Consider the following 13955-nt stretch of genomic DNA (forward strand, 5'->3'; position numbering starts at 1 on the left):
CCCTTGGGGGCTGGAGTTGCTGATGGAACAGATAAAAATGACACAATTAATATTGTCCATGTAAGCAGTTACTGCAGTTCTCAGAGGGATGTTAGCACAGGTGGTCTGTGGGACTACAAATGAGGAAAAAAGTGATCTGCAAGATTCACTCACTCTAATGGTGATCCATACTATAAAAGTTCAAAGTCTCTGCTCCAGATCATTACGAAGTAGCTTAGAATGTTTTTTGCTCAGGTTGATCTACATTAATTTAAATTTTACAGGCACTCAGTGGGTAAGTAGAGTACTGACAGCACACGTTTTAAATAAACTTTGCTGAGTAAAGAAGCAGCATAAAGTTCACTACAGACATTTTTTTTAGGGTACATGAGCTCTCTTTTCTATACTTTCAGTTTTTATATAAGTGATTGTTTGGGGCAGTATTTTTTCTCACAATATGAAAGTAACAGTTTAAACCTAACAAAGGCACTGTTAAAGCATTGATTTTTCCTAATTTAAAAAGAGAAGAAAATTGGAAGAGAGTCTGTCGCAGTTTAGGAAATGCTTCATATTACAATACATCCGTTAAGATTGTTGGAAATCTTAAAAATTAGTTTTCTTTCCTCTTAAAAATAATCCTTCTCTTTTTTTTTTTTTTTAAGTTTGGGAGGAAAGTTTGTTGGGTTGCTGTCTGTGGGTCTGATTCTGCCATTTTTACTCAGAATGAAGACTCAGTAGACCTTCATATGAAGTAAGGTACATCTGAGCATGAGTAAGCATGTGTAAAAATTGGGACTGCAGAGGATAGCACTCTTGGAGAGCCTCATGAGAAGAGCCCTCAGTACAAAGATCACTCAGTATCCTATGGGCTGTGTCAGAAAGAAAGGAATGGAGCTGCTCCAGAGACTATTAGGAAATGCAGACATATCCCCAAAACCTCATGGTAAATATTATCGAAGGCAAGCTTCTAAGTCTGGATTCTTAGGTGCCCACTGCACTTAAAGTTGGATTGTTTAGCCTCGCTATCAGCTGAAGCAGAAGGATTCCAAGCCCTGTTCACAGACGAAGCAAAATTCTTCAGATTTTTAAAAGGTTTTAAAGTGAATAGTTAGTTTGCCTATATCGCCTCAGAGCACCTTGCCATCAAAAGGAGATGAGGCGTGTTTTTCACTGATTGCTTCTGTTACTAAGGGAGGGCTCTCAGTGTTATACAATGGGGATGTAAAGCCCAGAGATATTGTTCCGACTTGCCAGCTTTGAGAATTTACTTGAGTTTAATAATTCTGGTTGCAGCATCTCTTCCTGAAAAGAGATTTTATTCTAGGTATGTCCTGATACCTGAAAACAGAAATGGGCACATGCCCATCTTAGGTCACAAAAACCTCAATTTTTAATTGGTCAAGAAAAATTTCACATCAGTGCCTCTGGGAAACATGCTTGTCTCTTCTAGAGCAGGAGTTCTTGGCCTGCGCCACTTCCTGCAGCTCCCATTGGCCTGGAGCAGCAAGGGGAGCCACAATCAGCTGAACCTGTGGACATGGCAGGTAAACAGACCTGCCCCGCCTGCCAGGGGCTTTCTCTGAACAAGCGACGGCCCTAGTTTGAGAACCACTGTTCCAGAGGGAGGTGCCTAACTGTGCACCCAACCGCATATGAAAGATGACTGCTGGTTCAATATAGAGTGTGGGAGTAACTACTCGGCCTCCATGCAGGTATACATATCCAAAAAAAAAAATTAAGATGTATATATTCAGTAAGTAAATGTTATAGGTAGGGGATGAACTACTTTTATACCTGAAAATAGATTTTCATATGGAAATGCAGGCATACCCTTAATTTGTGACATTACTTATCTAATGCTTTTATGAAAGATGAATGAACTGTTAGTGGTAATGAAAGTAATCAGAGGACGGAAGGCATAGATGTAGCAAAACAACACCATTCAAGTAATGTGTGTCAGCGAAGCCTATCAACCTTAATTTAAAGCTGATCAGATTTCTGTGCTGTAGGAAAATAAAAACAAAACTCTAAACCTCAGCCTTCCTGAGATGGTTTGCTACCCACGTCAGTGTTTTTAGAGAAAGAGATCAAGCGAGATCAAGCAAGTGTTCTTCTGACATCGGTGACGTAACAAATACCTGGGTTTAAAATGTTTCCTGTTTACTTGTATTTTGAACACATCAGTGTCAGGAAAGTAGATTCTAAAATCCTCTTCTAGGGTGTGCTCAAGGATATCTATGGAATGAATTGTTTTGAGGTTCTTGACAAATTTTGGATTTTTTTTCTTTCAGAAAGTAAATAAGTAATGCATTTTTATCCCCATAGATCTATAAATCTAATCAGATCACAGTTGTCTTATTAAACTGAAGTGGGGGTAAGATTACTATGCATCATTAGCATGTTCATTTTCAAATATATGTAATATACAATATATTTGAAACTGTATCTATTAGGATGCATGGTGCAATAACCACCTGTGTGTATAAAATCTGGGAGCTAGATAGCCAGGGGCAGCTCTAGGTATTTTGCCACCCCAAGCACGGCAGGCAGGCAGGCTGCCTTCGGCTGCTTGCCTGCGGGAGGTCCCTAGTTCTGCGGATTTGGCAGCATGCCTGCGGGAGGTCCGCGGAAGCCGCGGGATCAGCAGACCCTCCGCAGGCATGCTGCTAAAGGCAACCTGCCTGCCACCTTTGTGGCGACTGGCAGAGCACCCCCTGTCTTGCCACCCTAGGCACGCGCTTGGTGTGCTGATGCCTGAAGCCACCCCTGTAGATAGCTCATCAAATTTGTGCTGGAAAATAGACATTCATATGTAGGTCACCAATTTGAACACAGACCAGATCAGTAATACCAAAAGTTATTATCAGAAGACAACTATTTGGTGGCCATGAGTACCTAAAATGAGTTACCATCATAATCTCATTGATTGTCATCCTTGTTAGCTATCTCAGTCAAGAGGTTAAGGACTGAATGTCTGTAGAGACTCAGCTGCTTGCCTGCCAAGTGTCATTCCAGGTCAGAGTTCAGGCATGGTAGCAGGGCATTGTGATGAACCTTGTAGTTGCTTTCTGTGCTGTAACTTTCTATTGATAAATAGAGGAAATCAGTCTCTAATGTTGTCAAATTGGCACTTCTGAGTGCTCACATTCAGATTTTTTTAAAATGCATCCTATTTATAACTCATTTTAAGATGAAAGAAGATTTAAAATATATACCTTTTTTAAAAAATCAGTCTTTTTGCAAAGGGTGCTAAATTATTTTGTTATAAACCAATACTCCTGGGGGAATTATGTGCCATGGCACGTGCAGATTTCATGTCCCCCACAGATTTCTTTGCTTCCCCACAGAAAAATGACTTTCTGACAGGGAAGCTGCAAGAGCAGTCACGCACTGCTCCCTAGCTGCGCAGGTACATCATTTCAGACACCCGGAGCAGCTGGCAGAGAGGTAAATCACTGAAGGGCTGGGGACACCCCAGCCAGTGGCTCCTACCGTGAGCTGCGATCAGCTGCTAGTCCTGACTGGGCTGGAGGCAGGAGAGGACGGGACTTCCTCTTCCCCTGCAAGGAGTGCCTGGGGCTGTATCAAACCCACCCCAAGAAACCTCCCCCTGCTACAGAAGCTCAGCATCCTCCCCTGCTGCCTGCCCCCATTGCTCCTCAGCTGCAGGGGGAGGGGTCACTGTATGGGGAGCTCCAGTGCATCCAGACCTCCCATACCCGACACCCCCTGCCAAGCCTCACCCCTTACACCCAGAACCCCTCAGCCCTCTATACCCAAATCCCACCTCAATGAATCTCAACCCCTGCATCAGGAGCCCCCTGCACCCAGATCCCCTGCCTCCAGACCCCAACCCCTGTCCCCAGAGCCCCCACACACACACTGAGCTCCCTGTACTGAAACCCATACCCTGACAAGCCCCACCCCCTGCACCACCCTGAGCCTCCACATCCAGACCCCTATGCCACTGACCGCCAACTAGCTATACCCAGACCCCTACCCCACCAAGCCCCATTCCTTCAGCACCTAGGCCTCCCTATTGAGACCTCCACACTCAGACCCCTCCACTGAGCCCCAACCACCTTCACCTGGATGTCCCTGTAGTGTCCCATTGCCCCTGCACCTGGAAACCCCCCAACGAGCCTCTGTGTGTCCAAATCCCCCCACACATAGACCCCAAACTGAGCTGGCTGCACCTAGATTGTTCCACATGGAATCCTCTCACCCCACACCTGGATCCCCTCACAATGAGCCCCTCCACTCTTGGATCCTGTCTGTTTGAGCCTGTCTGTCCCACACCTGGTGTGCCTGTCGCAGAGGGGCAGGGCCCCCAGGGTGTTTCTGGAACAGGCCCAGGCCGTATGCTGTGTCAGGGTTAGGTGCAGCCTAGCCACTGAGTCTGTGTCCCCAGGCTGAGGAGGCTGCAGGGTGATCTCCCACCTTTGTGAAGCCAATGGCCTATGCTCCCCACTGCCATGCTGTAGCCTCTATATTTATTTATTGACAAATAAAACTTACAGATTTTTTAAATATAGTGCACAGATTTTTTAATTGTTTGGTGCAGAATGCCCTTGGGAGTAAAACAAAATAGGGAAATTATTAAATAAAGTAAATGTTACTGCTACGTCAAGAATTGTATGGTTGAGTTTTTACATGTACAAAAATCAAGAAATTTTACACCTAATGTAACTTGACCTTCTTATGCATGTGCAGTATTTTGTGTTTGTCCTGCATGTGCCAAGTTTAATGCCTTTATGAGTGTGTTCAGTATGGCTAATTTTTTTCTTTACACAATAACCATAACTGGATACTAAAAAACAAAACAAAAGTAAAAAAGATAGCTAACTGGACTTTCAGGTGAGACCAAGTAGGTTTGAGAACTAAGCAAGAGGCTATGAGTTTGGAATTATTGAGTTGTAATTTTCGTTCTGGCTCAGCCTCTTTATGGGCTTGTCTATACTAGTAAGACAAAAGGTGTGTTTTTTTTTTTTAAATGACAGCTGTCATGTTTTAAAATCCATCGCATGTTAACTATTACATTTTAAATACACACCTTTTTATCCTAGAGTAGATTTTTTCCTTTGTGGGATTTCTGCAAATCATCTCACCTCTTGGTGTTTCAGCTGTAAAATGGGAGTAATAATGTGATTCAGTTCGCAGACGTCTTGTTGCAAAGATATATTCATGTTTGTACAGTGGTTTGGAAATCTATAATCTATTATTTTTCTTCAGATTTACCAGGCATAAGAAATATTAACCCAAAGTGGAGCTATTTTTAAAAGATTAAAGCACATTTTAATGATTGTGCCCTTTGAAGCATAAGTATTGTATTCTGTTCATAGATCAGCAGAGCAGTGTAAATAACTCAGGAGAAGTAAAGGTGACTGACAAAATAAGGCATGTTTTTTAAAAGTGTGTGTGTGTATGTGTGTGTAAAGCAACTCCATTTAAGAAGCCTCTGTAAAATTGTGCAACTAAGGGTATGTCTACACTATGGGATTATTCCGATTTTACATGAACCAGTTTTGTAAAACAGATTGTATAAAGCTGAGTGCACGCGGCCACACTAAGCACATTAATTCGGCGGCGTGCGTCCATGTACCGAGTCTAGCATCGATTTCCGGAGCGTTGCACTGTGGGTAGCTATCCCGTAGCTATCCCATAGTTCTCGCAGTCTCCCCCGCCTCTTGGAATTCTGGGTTGAGATCCCAGTGCCTGATGGGGCAAAAAACATTGTCGTGGGTGGTTCTGGGTACAGCCTCACCCCTCCCTCCGTGAAAGCAGCAGACAACCATATCGCACCTTTTTTCCTGGGTGAACTGTGGAAACGCCATAGCACAGCAAGCATGGACCCTGCTCAGATCAAGACCACAATTGTGGATGTTGTAAACACCTCGCGCATTCTCGTGCAGTCTATGCTGAACCAGGACCTGCAAAGCCAGGCGAGGAGGAGGCGGCTACAGCAGCGCGGCGACGAGAGTGATGAGGACATGAACACAGAATTTTCTCAAACTGTGGGCCCCTGCGCTTTGGAGATCCTGCTGGTAATGGGGCAGGTTCTAGCCATTGAACGCCGATTTTGGGCCCGGGAAACAAGCACAGACTGGTGGGACCGCATAGTTTTGCAGGTTTGGGATGATTCGCAGTGGCTGCGAAACTTTCGCATGCGTAAGGGCACTTTCATGGAACTTTGTGACTTGCTTTCCTCTGCCCTGAAACACCAGAATACCAAGATGGGAGCAGCCCTCACAGTTGAGAAGCGAGTGGCAATAGCCCTCTGGAAGCTTGCAACGCCAGACAGCTACCGGTCAGTCAGGAATCAGTTTGGAGTGGGAAAATCTACTGTGGGGGCTGTTGTGATGCAAGTTGCCAAAGCAATCATTAAGCTGCTGCTACGAAAGATTGTGACTCTGGGAAACGTGCAGGTCATAGTGGATGGCTTTGCTGCAATGGGATTCCCTAACTGTGGTGGGGTGATAGATGGAACCCATATCCCTATCTTGGCACTGGAGCATCAGGGCACCCAGTACATAAACCGCAAGGGGTACTTTTCAATGGTGCTGCAAGCACTGGTGGATCATAAGGGACGTTTCACCAACATCTACGTGGGATGGCCAGGAAGGGTTCATGACGCTCTCGTCTTCAGGAACACTACTCTGTTTCAACGGCTGCAGCAAGGGAATTACTTCCCAGACCAGAAAATAACAGTTGGGGATGTTGAAAGCCTGTAGTTATCCTGGGGGACACAGCCTACCCCTTGATGCCATGGCTCATGAAGCCATACACAGGCAGCCTGGACAGTAGTCAGGAGTTGTTCAACTACAGGCTGAGCAAGTGCAGAATGGTGGTAGAATGTGCATTTGGCCGTTTAAAGGCGCGCTGGCGCACATTACTGACTTGCTCAGACCTCAGCCAAACCAATGTCCCCATTGTTATTGCTGCTTGCTGTGTGCTCCACAATCTCTGTGAGAGTAAGGGGGAGACATTTATGGCGGGGTGGGAGGCTGAGGCAAATCATCTGGCCGCTGATTACGCGCAGCCAGACACCAGGACCATTAGAAGAGCACACCTGGAAGCGGTGCACATTAGAGAAGCTTTGAAAACAAGTTTCATCACGGGCCAGGGTACAGTGTAACTGCTGTTTGTTTCCTCTTGATGAACCCCCCCACCACACTTTGATTGACTTATTCCCTATAAGCAACCCACCCTCCCCCTTCGATTACAGCTTGCTTAAGGAAATAAAGTCACTATCGTTTAAAAATCTTGTATTCTTTATTAAGTCATTATAAAATGAGGGAGAGAACTGACAAGGTAGCCCAGTTGTGGTTTGGGAGGAAGATAGGAGGGAAGGAAAAGGCCACTAAAAACATTTCAGAATAATGACAGCCTTTTGGTTGGGCTGTCCACGGGGATGGAGTGGGCAGGTGCACGAAGCCTTCCCCCACATGTTCTTACACGTCTGGGTGAGGAAGACATGGAACATGGTGAGAGGTGAGGGTGGTTACACAGGGGCTGCAGTGGCACTCTGTGACCCTGCTGCTGTTCCTGAAGCTCCACCAGACGTCTGAGGATGTCAGTTTGATCACGCAGCAGCCCCAGCGTTGCATCCCGCCACCACTGATCTTCCTGCCTACACCTCTGATCTTTCTACCGCTACCTCTCATCTCGAGCGTCCCTCCTCTCCTCACATTGGTCCGTCCTCTCCTCACATTGGTCCCTCCTGTCTTCACGTTCACTGGCATCTTTCCTGTAATTTGATACCACGTCCTTCCACTCATTCAGTTGAGCTCTTTCATTGCAGGTCACTTCCATGATTTCCGAGAACATTTTGTCTTGCATCTTTTTTTTCCTCTGCCTTATCTGAGATAGCCTTCGGGATGGAGTAGGGAGGCTTGAAAAATTTGCAGCTGCATGAGGGAGGGAAAAATGGGAGAGAAGTATTTAAAAAGATACATTTTACAGAACAATGCTTATACTCTTTCACGGCGAACAACACTATTCACCTTACATAGCACATGTGATTTCACTACAAGGTCACATTTTGCATCTTAATATTGAGTGCCTGCGGCTCTGGTGTTAGAGATCTCACAGACGCTGATCTGGGCAGCAGAATTCAGCTTGCATGCGTCCATGGTAAGCCATTGTCTTTTGGCTTCTGCAGCCTTCATATACACAGTGCCCTCCTTTCCCAAATATCAAGCAAATCCTGTTGAGTGCTGCTTCTTTCCTGTTAACGTGCAGCAGCAGAAACCACCACCCCCCCATCCAATTCTCTGGGATGATCGCTTTACCCCTCCCCCCACCACATGGCAGGTATCATGGAAGATCACTGGTAAACACCCCCCTTGTCCCCCCTCCCACCGCGTGGCTGGTAGCAGGGAAGATCCTTGCTAGGCAAACGCAAAAAAGCTCAGTGCCATTTCCCCGCCCCCTCCTTCCCCTGCTTGGCTAAATGCAAGGAAGGATTTCTTTTAAGCCACAGGCAAACAGCCCAGTAGGAATGGCCATCTCTGTCCCCTTAATTAAATTCCTGAATTTCAACCAGGTTACCGTGAACGATATCACTCTCCTGAGGATAACACAGCGAGATAAAGAACAGATGTAGCTTGAATGCCAGCAATCACCGGGACCATACGCAGCTAGGCTTTGTCATGCAATGATACCAGATTACTTGCTACATGCATGGCGTGGTCAAGTGTCCTACCATGGAGGACGGAATAAGGCTGCCCTGCCCAGAAACCTTCTGCAAAGGCTTTTGGAGTACCTCCAGGAGAGCTTCATGGAGAGGTCCCTGGAGGATTTCCGCTCCATCCCCAGACATGTTAACAGACTTTTCCAATAACTGTACTGGCCGCGAATGCATCCCAAGTCCTCAGGGGAAATTAATCATTAAAAAGCGCTTGCTTTTAAACCATGTTTTATATTTACAAAGGTACACTCACCAGAGGTCGCTTCCATGGCTTCATTGTCTGGGCTAGTGGCTTGGGAGGGCTGGGAGGGTAATTCCGTCAGGGTGAGAAAAAGGTCCTGGCTGTTGGGGAGAACGGAGTGCTGTGTGCTCTCTGCAAGCTCGTCCTCCTCTTCCTCAACATCCCCATCCACAGAATCCTCAGCCATTTCTGAGATTAGTACCGCCACCTCGGAATCCACGGACAGGGGTGGGGAACTGGTGGCGGACTCCCCTAGAATTGCATGCAGCTCAGCGTAGAAGCGGCATGTTTTCGGCCCTGCCTCGGACCTTCCATTTGCTGCTTTGGTTTTCTGGTAGGCTTGTCTGAGCTCCTTAACTTTCACACGGCACTGCACTGAGTCCCTGGTGTGGCCTTTCTCCATCATGGCCTTGGAAATTTTTTCAAAATTTTTTTCATTTTGTCTTTTGGAATGGAGTTCTGTTAGCATGGAATCCTCTCCCCATATAGTGATCAGATCCAGTACCTCCCGTGTGGTCCATGCTGGAGCTCTTTTTTGATTCTCAGGAGACTGCATTGTTACCTGTGCTGATGAGCTCTGCGTGGTCACCTGTGCTGGTGAGCTCTCCATGCTGGCCAAACAGGAAATGAAATTCAAAAGTTCGCGGGGCTTTTCCTGTCTACCTGGCCAGTGCATCCAAGTTCAGATTGCTTTCCAGAGCAGTTACAGTGGTGCACTGTGGGATACTGCCCGGAGGCCAATACCGTTGATTTGCGGCCACACTGACCCTGATCTGACATGGCAATACCGATTTCAGCACTACTCCTCTCTTTGGGGTTTTAAGAGCCCTTTATATCGATATAAAGGGCCTTATTGTGTGGACAGGTGCAGGGTTAAATCGGTTTAACGCTACTAAATTTGGTTTAAACGCATAGTGTAGACCAGGCCTAAGTATGCCAGAATCAGGGCATGCCAAAGAGAGAGTTGAATGTGATACCGTAACTTCACCCCTTTCTGTGAGTGCTTTATAAACTATTCTTTAATTATGTGATCATGTATTTTTCACAGTATCCGTGTTTTCCTACATCCAGGTATCTATCTGTTCATCCTAATTACAACAAACTACATTGGTTGTACCAGATGCATCCATGAAAGTCATTTTTGTACAATTGAACAGTGAATGAGGCAATGCCCTGTCCTATGTGAGATGCATAATGAATTTGGTAAAGGCTTCTGATCACCCCCCCCCCCCACACACACACACACACATCCCTTATTCAGTGTGCACCTTACTCCATGAGACAAGAGTTCCTGTGAAATTCTGCCTCATTTAAATTGTACTTCGAATTATTAAAATCTTCATGTGCTGGGCATATCAGCTTTTCAGCATTCTGGATTATTAAAGATAGGACATTGAATGAGGTAAGTTCCTACTGCACACATCTTGGAATATTTTATAAAGACATCTCTAATTCAGTGAACACGCACACCACAGACTATCTTCTCTCCAACTGCTCATTTAAAAAGCGCTGAAAAAGCAGATAATTTACAATGTATATGCATTAAGTAGTAGTACCAAAAACATTCAACCTGGGCAAATCAAAACCAATTTTGGAACACTCTAAAGCACATTTATCTTATTTATGTATGCTCTCCAACCCAAAGTATCTGTGCTCTTTCTAAACATTTGTGAATTTATCTTCACAATACCCCTGTCTATTAGGTATTGTCCCCTTTTCACAGAGTACTTGCATTACTTACTGAGGGTCATGCAGAGCTGGGAATTGAATTTAGATTTCCTGAATTCTAGACCTTAACCACAAGACTGCTCTTTTTCCCCTTTGTTCTATCTGAGGACTGTTTCCCTGATAAATTTTAACTTTCCACCCCTAGTCATAAAGAAGAGGATGCATGAATAGAAACCTTATTAATAATAATAGTTACTATTTTATTTGATAGCGCACTATTTTATTATAATGTTTGTTTTATTGCATGCCAATGTAGATTTCTGTTTATTTCTGAATTGTTTTCTTAATACTGAATGCAAGTGACCCCTGGAGACAAGCTGAATTGCCATATTTTCCCATTCCATCTGCAAAGGAAATTGAGTCAAACTCATCAATATTCACCCTGTAGATTCCATGTACCCAAGCTGCTGGCATTGCTTAAAAAGAAAGCATGCCCTGTTATATCAAAGAGTGAATGTAGAATGATGATCCCATCACCATCTAATTTGTCATGGCCACTGTATGAGTGAGCTGTAGAGTTTTCACCCTGGGTAATGAATAGAAAGAATAAATTAAGAAGTCTAGGGAGGTGGAATGAAACAGTATCTATGATAATATGAAACAAATATTTTAGAGGAATTATTCACCTTGTTTTATTTTTGCCATAATGCTGTAGTCCTTAATCCCAGATGTGAAGACAAGGACATGAAGCAAACAAAATACAGTGGTTCTGCAGTAGCCTGGGGAACTAGAGGTTGCTTCTGAACTCGGGTCAGCTGCATCTTTGCTGCCAAGAAGGAGGCCTTGTTTTACTCCCAAGTGATACTAATCTAACTGGGGAAAAACATAGCTTTCAATAAACGCACTAAATTGATTTCATTTTTTTTTTTTGACAAGCACTAGAAAATTAGATTAGTGGTTGTTTTTGTTAACTGGCTTCAACAGACTTGCATTCTTTGAGTACAAATATACCCGTCTCCAAACATAAGACTATGATATGTGCATGTAGGAGCAAATATCAACATCAGAACATGTTTGGTATTGAGTTACTCTGAGGTTATAGATTTTTTCCAGCTGTTACCTCAATCAACTAGCAGAAAAATTATTATATGTGAAACTGGAGATCTACTAAAGCAAGAGGAGCCAAAATACTAGTGATCAGGGATAGGGTCAGGAAGGAAGTTTTACTAGATCAATAATATCAAGCAGGAAGAAAATAAATTTGAGTCAAGATACTATGCAGTATATCTCAGTAAAAGCACAAGAGAGACAGACATACACACAGAGGAAGAAAGACACATGGAAGAAGTTTTTAAAATAGGGTATTGGTGACATAATTTTTAAAAAATAATTTAATATTTGATTCTTACTCCTTTTTTCCAGGCAAAAGCTCCTTCTCCATAATGAAAATGTCCCTGTTATCATGAATACATATTTTAGTCAGAAGATTCTTCTCAAAGATCATGCGGAAGTGAAAGATAGGACACGTTGTCCAGAGAAGTTGCATATTAGAAGGAACGTTATATCTTTGGCACAAATATTCAGATTAAATGGCCTCAGAGACAGTCTGCCACAGGAATCTGCAGTTAATCAGGTAAGGTTCATTTTGTTTGAAGTTTAGCACTTTTTAATAATTTGGTGACCAGATACTTGGAAATCATAACATAAATACTGAAATACTGATGTGCTCTCTTGCCCTCCTATTTGGCCAAAACTGAGTAATATGATGTGCTGTTTGTTTTAATAATATTTTACAAGTAGAGACTTTTGGCCAGCCAAATGCTGAACTGCTGTGAGATTATTTTGTTGTGGCTCACTACTGCACTGGATAATATTGGTGACATTATGACAGCCTTCTTCCCCTTCCTCTTCTGTCCTTTCTTTAAAACACCAATGATTGCCTTTAATAGAAATAAGGTCAAGATTTTAAAAATGACTAGTGGTTGTGGGTACCTCAACTTTGGATGCCAAACTTAAGACACTTTTAAAAGGCCTTGCTGATAGTGAATGTCTAGCACTTTCTGAAAATCAGACCCCTTTAATGTATTTTGTTGGACAACCAAAAATGGAGGCACCAAAAATAACCTGTCACTTTTGAAAATCTTGACCAGAGTTTCAGATGACTCCCTTGCAAAGCTTTCACCATTCCCATCATATCTGATCCCTCTTTTTAGGCCTGGGAATGAAAAGGTTAGATATATCAAATCAAAGCCTAAGCTGACTTCACATTTTTAACCTATTTCCACTATATATGTGCCAAAACCAGAATAATTTACTCGCACTCCTACACTTTGGAGGGTTCAGAAGAAATGGGGCCTGTATCCAAACCATCCTTGGGTTTGGTTTTGCAATACCAAACCCAACAAACAAACTTATAAAAAAACAAAAACACTTTCTTTGAAATGTCAACTAAAAAGCTCACTGTTTCAACCTTGTTTACATGGGATATTTTTGTATCAGCATAGCTTCTCTACAGAGCAGCAAATATCTTTATACACTGATGCAGTACATCTGTAGTGGAGTTTGTTTTGGTTGCAAGTACTTTGATTTAGCTACATCAGTGCAGAAATTCAGAATCAGCGAGGACTCAGCCAAATCTACACTATGCAGCTTTTAGTGACAGGGCTATATCACTACAGCCGTGTGGCTAAAAGGCACACCATGTAGCCACTGTTTGTCGGCTCTCCTGTCGACAAAATACTTCCACCCCCAATGAGTGGCTTTTTTTTAACACCTCTGAAAGACAAAAGTTTTGTCGTTCAGTTGCCAGTGTAGACATAGCCTAAGTGGCTGTGAGCCATTTCTAGTAACAAGCGCCCTTTGAATTGCACTGTGTTCTTGGAGACCATCCTGGTCCTACTGATGTCAAAGGGAGTTTGGCATTAATTTGAATGGTATCAAGACAAATCCATTCATGCTAGCGAGTGACAGCTAGTAGGGATTAATTTTATGTAATGTTTTTCTGAAAATGGGGTTTAGATTAAGGATGGCAGAGGGGAGATTGAGGGAAACAACAATTTTGCTATAAGAAAATGCAGGTGTTTAAAATGGGATGAATGCGGTTACTGATATGGGATGAAGCAGCAGACAGCATGGTTTTTTATTGCAAAATAAACTTACTTTTTTCAGATATAGTGAAAGAATGGAAATAGAAAGGGAAATAAATTAGGGTTCCTGTTTTCCTCATCAGTAATCTGGTTCCTTTGACTCTGTAGTTCATCAATTTGAGAGCTGAATTATTGCTTCATAAAACTATGCATCCTTATATTTTTCCCTCAATTTAGAAGTTGTAGAGTGAATTTTGAAGGCTAATGCTACAATTTAAAAGCAAGTAATAAT

At 43.4% G+C, this 13955-nt stretch overlaps 1 protein-coding gene across 3 annotated transcripts in view; it reads left to right on the plus strand.

The window, feature by feature from the left end:
• The window catches only part of SPIDR (scaffold protein involved in DNA repair), a 322336-nt gene that overhangs the window by 207228 nt on the left and 101153 nt on the right, over window positions 1-13955 (plus strand). For all 3 annotated transcript variants that reach the window (XM_050941943.1, XM_050941945.1, XM_050941946.1), the window contains one exon: window positions 12000-12210. In XM_050941943.1, coding sequence (XP_050797900.1) covers window positions 12000-12210 — 211 coding nt within the window. The remainder of the gene's footprint in view (window positions 1-11999; window positions 12211-13955) is intronic.

The sequence above is a fragment of the Gopherus flavomarginatus genome, chromosome 2 (genome assembly GCF_025201925.1).
Source record: "Gopherus flavomarginatus isolate rGopFla2 chromosome 2, rGopFla2.mat.asm, whole genome shotgun sequence".
In the NCBI taxonomy this organism is placed as follows: Eukaryota; Metazoa; Chordata; order Testudines; family Testudinidae; genus Gopherus; species Gopherus flavomarginatus.